The sequence below is a fragment of the Bubalus kerabau genome, chromosome X (genome assembly GCF_029407905.1).
Source record: "Bubalus kerabau isolate K-KA32 ecotype Philippines breed swamp buffalo chromosome X, PCC_UOA_SB_1v2, whole genome shotgun sequence".
In the NCBI taxonomy this organism is placed as follows: domain Eukaryota; kingdom Metazoa; phylum Chordata; class Mammalia; order Artiodactyla; family Bovidae; genus Bubalus; species Bubalus kerabau.
The window spans coordinates 113,659,902-113,668,237 of record NC_073647.1 but is presented as its reverse complement, the minus strand read 5'-3'; the positions used below and the strand labels follow the sequence as shown (position 1 = coordinate 113,668,237).

At 46.6% G+C, this 8,336-nt stretch overlaps 1 protein-coding gene across 1 annotated transcript; it reads right to left on the bottom strand.

Annotated features, from left to right (window-relative positions):
- Positions 1 to 5,615: 5,615 nt before the first annotated feature.
- Positions 5,616 to 6,728, bottom strand: LOC129640155 (Y-box-binding protein 3-like). The gene has a single exon (XM_055565395.1). It carries the CDS (start codon positions 6,726 to 6,728, stop codon positions 5,616 to 5,618), a length of 1,113 nt encoding a protein of 370 aa, XP_055421370.1.
- Positions 6,729 to 8,336: the final 1,608 nt, after the last annotated feature.

Genomic DNA, 8,336 nt, shown 5'->3' with positions numbered 1-8,336 from the left:
TCTCTGCCGTCCCCTTCTCCTCCCGCCTCCAATCCCTCCCAACATCAGGGTCTTTTCCAATGAGTCAACTCTTTGCATGAGGTGGCCAAAGTATTGGAGTTTCAGCTTCAGCATCAGTCCTTCCAATGAACACCCAGGACTGTTCTCCTTTAGGATGGACTGGTTGGATCTCCTTGCAGTCCAAGGGACTCTCAAGAGTCTTCTCCAACACCACAGTTCAAAAGCATCAATTCTTCGGCACTCAGCTTTCTTCACAGTCCAACTTTCACATCCATATATGACCACTGGAAAAACCATAGCCTTGACTAGACAGACATTTGTTAGCAAAGTAATGTCTCTGCTTTTGAATATGCTATCTAGGTTGGTTATAACTTTCCTTCCAAGGAGTAAGTGTCTTTTACTTTCATGGCTGCAATCACTACCTGCAGTGATTTTGGAACCCCCCAAAATAAAATCAGCCACTGTTTCCACTGTTTCCCCATCTATTTCCCATGAAATGATGAGACCAGGTGCCATGATCTTCGTTTTCTGAATGTTGAGCTTTAAGCCAAATTTTTCAGTCTCCTCTTTCATTTTCATCAAGAGGCTTTTTAGTTCCTCTTCACTTTCTGCAATAAGGGTGGTGTCATCTGCATATCTGTGGTGATTGATATTTCTCCTGGCAATCTTGATTCCAGCTTGTGCTTCTTCCAGCCCAGCTTTTCTCATGATGTACTCTGCATATAAGTTAAATAAGCAGGGTGACAATATACAGCCTTGACGTACTCTTTTTCCTATTTGGAACCAGTCTGTTGTTCCATGTCCAGTTCTAACTGTTGCTTCCTGACTTGCATATAGGTTTCTCAAGAGGCAGGTAAGGTGGACTGGTATTTCCACTTAAGTTGCACTTAAGTATGCCTAAACCCTTAAACCATGAAATGAAAAGACACTTGTTCCTTGGAAGAAAAGATATGACAAGCCTAGACAGCATATTAAAATGAAGAGACATCACTTTGCCGACAAAAGTCCGTATAGTCAAAGGTATGGTTTTTCCAGTAGTCATGTACAGATGTGAAAATTGAACCATAAAGAAGGCTGAGTGAGAAAGAATTGATGCTTTTGAAGTATGCTGGAAAAAATGGTGCTGTAGAAGACTCTTGAGAGTCCCTTTGACAGCAAGGAAACCAAATCAGTCAGTCCTAAAGGAAATCAGTGCTGGATAATCATTGGAAGGACCAAAGCTGCAGGTGAAGCTCCAGTACTTTGGCCAACTGATGCAAAGAGCTGATCTGTTGGAAAAGACCCTGATGCTGGGCTAGACTGAGGGCCGGGGGAGAAGGGAGCTACAGAGAATTAGATTATTGGATTGCATCATTGACACAATGGAAAAATTCTGGGAGATAGTGAAGGACAGGGAACCTTGGCATGCTACAGTCCATGCAGTCACAAAGAGTCAGACATCATTGAGTGATTGAACAACAACAATGCCTAAATCCTGGTTGTTGTTCTTCTATTCAGTCATGTCCAACTCTTTGTGATCCCATGGACTGCAGCACACCCTGTCTTTCACCATCTCCTCGAGTTTGCTCAAACTCATATCCATTGGGTTGGTGATGCCATCCAATCATCTTGTTCTTCGTTGTCCCCTACTCCTCCTGCTTCAAACTTTCCCAGAATCAGAGTGTTTTCCAATGAGTCAGCTCTTCACATCAGGTGGCCAAAGTATTGGAGCTTCAGCATCAGTCCTTCCAATGAATATTCAAGGTTGATTTCCTTTGGGATTGACTGGTTTTATCTCCTTGCTGTCCAAGGGACTCTCAAGAATCTCCTCCAATACCACACTTTGAAAGCATCAATTCTTTTATGCTCAGCCGTCCATATTGTCCAACTCTATCATCCGTACATGACTACTAGAAAAACCATAGCTTTGACTATATGGACCTTTGCCAGCAAAGTGATGTTTTTTTCTTTTTAATATGTTACCAGTACAATATTGTAAAGTAATTAGCCTCCAACTAAAATAAATTAAAAAAAAAAATGTTGTCTAGGTTTTTCCTTATTCCAAGGAATGAGCGTTGTTTACTTTCATGGCTGCAGCCACTATCTGCAGTGATTTTGGAGCCCAAGAAAATAAAATCTCTCACTGTTTCCAGTGTTTCCCCATCTGTTTGTCATGAAGTGATGGGAATGGATGCCATGATCTTAATTTTTTGACTACTGAATTTTCTGCCAGCTTTTTCACTCTCCTCTTTCACTTTCATTAAAAGGCTCTTTAGTTCCTCTTCACTTTCTGCTATAAGGGTGGTGTCATCTGCATATCTGAGGTCATTGATATTTCTCCCAGCAATCTTGATTCAAGCTTGTGTTTCATCCAGCCTGGCATTTCACATGATGTAATATACATATATAAGTTAAATAAGCAGAGGGACAATATATGGCCTTGACGTACTCCTTTCCCAATGTTGAACCAGTCTGTTGTTCAACATCCGGTTCTAACTGTTGCTTCTTGAACTGCATACAGGATTCTCAGGAGGCAGGTGAGGTGATCTCATATTCCTATCTCTTCAAGAATTTTCCACAGCTTGTTGTGATTCACACAGTCAAAGACTTTTGTGTAATCAATGAAACAGAAGTAGATATTTTTCTGGAATTTTTGTAAATCCTGGACCAATTGGGAAACAGCAGAACATTCCTGCTGCCAGCTATAGTCATCCCTAGATATGTATCAATACCTCTGTGACCACGCTCTATATCCTTCAGTTCTCCACTACTCCACACCAACCCCCTCCCCAGTCAGCAATCACCAGGTCAACTTCTGCTAATTATTCCTGTCAGGCACCTTGTGAGCAGGGAAAATTCACGATTCCTTAGTCTTGTCTTTATGCCCTCCATTCTGCCAAAGAGAAGCCTCCATGGCCAGGCTGACCAATCTACTGTCTCCGGATGCTCATACCTCACAGAAGAAGTTGAAGCCTATGAACCCAACCTTGTATATATATAGAAGACATTTCCCTGCACCCTATCTGGGTCTGTTATTTGATGTAAAAAAGATTCCTGGAGGGACCTGAATTCTTTCCTAATTATAACAAGTTTAGTCTCACTTTGAGTCCTCTTCTATTCTCACTTGGTGATGTGTTTCTGTATAAATTCTTATGCTTAATGATTTTTGATTCATTCTGCTAGTCTCTGAAGAAGTCAGCTGGTATACTGGGAAGTGCACTGGGCTAGGAGTCTGGATGAACAACCTCTAGCTCTGTGTCGAGATGGCTTTATCGAATCTGAGTTTTGTGGTGGTTGCTAGGTATAATGTTAAATTCAAGTGCCCAAGTAGTGGTTTTTTCAGCCTGGAACTAACCCTGCCACAAAATGCCTCACTTGTGTTTCCTTTTGCATCCTGTGCTAACTCCCCCAGAGCACTTGCTCCATGGTGTAGCCACTGTCAGTTTTGTCTCATCTGCACTAGGTTGTGGGCTCCTTGAGATAAGGGGCCATCTTCATTATGATGCATTTCCTAGTGCTTGGCAGAGTGTCTGGCACAGGAGGGCACTCAAATATTCTCTGAATGAAGTACTTCTACTGTTTCTGTGTGAATGGATTTGGAAATATAACCATAAATAATGATTGAATACTCCCTCTCCAAATACATTAGGCCAGCTTTTAATGTGGTGTAAAATGCCTCCACATGTAAATGAGAAATGTATTTGGATCTTGCTACTTATAATCCAATTTCCTTAATCTGTAACATGAGGATTTAAAGACCTTTGTTGGTTTCAAGTATCTATGGCTCATTTCCCCCACTTCCAAACCCAACTCCTGCCTCCCATTCATCAACTCCACCACATGTTCAAATAAAGACTAGGATAGGAATGACACTCCCAATCAGAGCTTCTTTGTTTGATGGGAATGAGGTGGACTGAACTGCACCTCCTGCTCAGCCTTCCAGGAATCTTCCACAGGCCCCCTGGAAGAGCTCAACCAGGAAGCTCAGATGAAGATTATGGACTACATGTTTCTCTTCAGCCCCAGGGATGCTTCCTTGATCACAACAAAAATTACACTTGCTTCCTTTCTTTTTGTCCCTCAGGTTCACCCCTACAGATTTATGGTGATATCGTGTAAGTTTAAGAGGTACAATGTGATAATTTTCACACAGGTGCATGTTGAAAAACCTTGCCCATAGTAAGGTTAAGGAACACATCCTTCCCTTCTCATAATTAACATTTTCTTCTTGTTGTTATGGTGAGAACATTAATGACCTATTCTTATAGAAACTTTCAAGTATACAAGACAGTACTGTTAACCATAGTCTCCATGCTGTAACTTAGGTCCTTGTAACTTACTCATCTTACAACTCAAAGTTTGTACCCTTGGATGAGCATCTCCTCATTGTCCACCACTCCCAGCCCCTCATGCCAATTTTCATTTTTATAGTTCAATGGTATTAGATCACATCCCTTAAAAAAAATTTGAAAGAGGCAAATTCTGCTTCCAGAGAGCCACAGTTTTACTGGTCATGATGTTTTGCTTGCAAAACACAGAGTACTAGCAAAGGAGTAAGTGTGGGTAGTTGGGCCCCACTCTCCCGACTTATTGTTCTAATTCCAAGGCAGGGGAAGAGGATGGAAATGAAAAAGGTCAGGATACATCTTTCTTCATGCATTATTCCCCTTTAGAACAAGCTGAGATGTTCAATCTGTTAAGTCCAGAATTAGTTTTAAATTCATGACTTGTGAAGAGACCAATATGTATGACCTTTGCTAAAACTCGTTCAAAAGATAAATAAAGATTGTAAGGACTCTCAATACAATTTTAGGCTGCTGGTGGTAAATCGCTTCAGTCGTGTCCGACTCTGTGCGACCCCATAGACGGCAGCCCACCAGGCTTCCACGTCCCTGGGATTCTCCAGGCAAGAACACTGGAGTGGGTTGCCATTTCCTTATCCAATGCATGAAAGTGAAAACGGAAAGTGAAGTCGCTCAATCATGTCTGACTCTAGCGACCCCATGGACTGCAGCCTACCAGGCTCCTCTGTCCACGGGATCTTCCAGGCAAGAGTACTGGAGTGGGGTGCCATTGCCTTCTCTGAATTTTGGGCTAGTAGGCTTTAAAAAATTTCAAACAACAGTGATAAGAGATAAAGGCAACATGAAATGTTTCATTGCGGAAATACAAGCCAGGTGAGCAATGTGACATCATCTCTAGTTTCAGATAATCTTCATTTTCTTCCTTTCTTCTACTTCTTCTTCTTCTTTTTTTTTTTTTTTTTTTGGCTAAAAATAAAACACAGTTTTTTAAGGTTATTTCAACAAATTCACCTGGGGATGCAGAATAATAGGTGTGGTCCTGGTCAGACCATTAAAGATATAGGTTCAGAAGTGTGTGTTTATGTGCGTGTGTGCATGTGTGTGTGAGTGTGTGTGTGAGTGTGTGTGTAGGGAAACTACCAAGGCAGATGGTATGAGGGAATTTAGAATTACATAGATCTTGTAATTTATCTTCTCACCTTGGGTAAAGGGCATGTATCTTTTTCAGGGCCCAAATCTAACAATCTGTGTGCATGTTTGGACTGAGCTCCTCAAGGGGACATCACCTGTAGCCCAGGGCAGGGAGTCCCTGGGGAGCGAGCCGAGCTGTGACTAGGCCCGGGCGGCAGAGGGCGCATCCATGACAGAGGGGTTCTCCTCCTCAGGGGCGTCGTTCTTCTTGGCCACAGCGACAGAAGCAGGTGTTTCAGTGGCGCTCTTCCTGATCTTGCCCTCTCCTCGGTCGGAATTCTGTCCCTGGGCGCCAGGCACTCGCTGCGGGAGGCGGCGCGGGTTATTGGGACGGCAGGATCCATAGCGTGGAGGGGGCCTCTGTGGCGGATTGCCGCTGGCTTCGTGCCGGCTCTCGCTGTGCTCTTCCTCCAGCTCCTCCGAGATGCCTGGTGAGCGTCTTGGACCAGGAGTGGTGCCTCGGCCCCTAGGGCGACTCAGCAGGTAGCTGGGGCCCCAACCCCGCCGAGGATGCCCCTCTTGCCTTGCGGTGGGGGCGGACCCAGGCTGCCAGTCGGACCGGGGGCCGCTGGTGGTAGCCAGGATCGATGAGTGGCGGGTCACAGACGGTGCCCTGCGGGAGAGCGGGAAACGCCTCAGTCGTTGGTCTTGGGAGTGGCCAGGGAGAGGGCGTCTGAGGCCCTGGGCCGCAGTGAAGCCTTCGCCTCTGCCCTCGCGTTCATCAGCGTCGCCCTCCGTGCTCTTGGGACCTCGCGGTGGCGGCGCATGGCTATGGATGCTGGAGCCCCGGCGGATGCTGCTGCGGTGGGCAGTGTAGCAGCTTCCCTTCAGTGGCACGCCCGCTGGCCCGGTCACGTTAGCGGCCTCGGTGCCCCGCTCACCCTGCACCACGTCGAACTCCACCGTCTCGCCGTCGTCCACGCTGCCTCGGTACTTGCAGGGGGTTTCCCCGGTGATGGCCGTATGGTGAACAAATACATCTTCCTGGGTATCGTGCCTCCTGATGAAGCCGTACCCTTTCTTATCCTTAAACCACACGACAGTGCCTAGGACCCTCTTAGCAATGACCTTCTTAGGCGCCTTTCCCTTGGCGCCCCTGGTGGTGGTTTTGGGGATCCCATCCCCGCTGAGGTGGCCTGTGCCTAGGCCTAGGGTCTGGTCTCTGCCTCCCAAGGATGCCAGGGGTTTCCACGCCGCGTGAGGGCGGAAGGAAGCGGCCACGTCCCTGAGGGTGGGCTCCCCCGCCTCACTCATCAGATCGTCCTTGATCTCCTTTGTCCAAGAATCAGAGGGAAATTTGTCCTTCTGAGGTTGGAAGGGTGGGAGGGGGCTCGGGCTGGAGGCAGGAGCCTCTCTCTGGGAGGTTTGTGGGTTAAGGCCAAGGGCTCTCTGGATTTAGTCCGAGAGTCTTGGAGAGGCCTGTAGCATCTCCTGAGACGACGGGGACGCAGACCAAACAGTGGCTGCCATGGTGATGGTGAGCTCTCGAGGGGTGGGGGCGGGGCGGGTCTTTGACGTAGCTTGAGTGGGGTGGGGGAGGGCGGGGCAAATGCACTCCACCCCAGCCTCCTGCCACCACATCATAGTACCTCCTGCTTCATGGTGGAGAAGGTGGCTCACTTGAAGCTCTAGGAAAGGGCCTTGAGCACCCTCTTGCTTGCTTGAGGGGACCCACGTTCCAGCCCTCTTCCTTGGTTGGGGAGATTCGCAGCCTTCTAAGGGCACTCGCTCGATATTCTCTCACAAATCTCTGGTCCTCTTCCGACCCCCAAGGAGCTCATTGTGTGGGTCAGGCATTTTGTGTCACTTGGGGCAAGATGACAGCCGGGTGATTTGAAAACCCAATCAAAGAAACCTGTTGTGGGTTTTGTCTATTTGTTTTGTTTTTGTTTCCCTTCTGAAGGCTGCCAGGCCTAGAATGCCAGTGCTGAGAGGACACTAATGTAGCACATGTTTATCCAGACTAGTGTTAAGATTATGTTGACCTAAAACAAATAGACTGCCAGGGGTCTCTCCACCATAAATGAGTTTACTCTAGATCAACAGAGAACTGCAATTCGGGGTCTACAACCATGGTGAGCCACGCGCAAGCTTCCCTAACAGGAAGAAGATAACTCTTTGAAAGAATGGGGAGGTTAGGAAGGCTGCACTAGACAAAGTGTCCATGGGAGGCTGAGGCTTTGAAGTATGGTGGCTCTTCATTTGCTGAGTCCTGACAGTCTCTCACTGGCTGAGCTATTAGCATTCAAGAAGAGGAAGTATTTCTTCTTCCTGCTGGGTTCTGGTGTCATGTCTGAGAGCCCTCCCTTCTGGCCTCCCAACTCTATCTTAATGGAAGTGCCTCTTTATTAATTTTTACCCTTCACCCCTTTGACCAAAATCTTTCTCTGAAAGCATCATTGATCAAGAGTTAGATTTTTTTCAGTTTTTGCCAACCCCCGCCCACCTTCCTCCCCCGCCACACCCCCATGCCTGGAAAGACCTCTCCTGGGCATAGCATCCCATGTTAGAGTGAAAGTGCAGAGTTTGGAAGTGTATTGAAGTCACTTTAGAGTAAGAAGGAGGGGCCAGAGGGAGAACCCTCAGGCACTTTTTCTCCAAAGTTCATGTTTTCAAGATCATAGAGGCTGGAGATCACCTGAAGCATTGTGCCCCCATCGGAGGTTTGGCAGACAAACTTTCAAGAGACATACTCTGTATATCCTGGGAAGGCTGTCTTGTCAGATATCATCTCTGCTTCAACTTCAGAAAACCTCTACTCTCAGATCACTAGGTACTGTGCAGGTCCTGTCAGGATCTGTGCTTTCTTTAAGTGTGTCTTGTGAGTCCAAGAGTCTATTCCCTGGAGCTTGGTGGCACAAG

Coding starts and splice junctions, on each gene's coding strand:
- LOC129640155 (XM_055565395.1), bottom strand. CDS start 6,728: ATGAGTGAGGCGGGGGAGCCCACCCTCAGGGACGTGGCCGCTTCCTTC.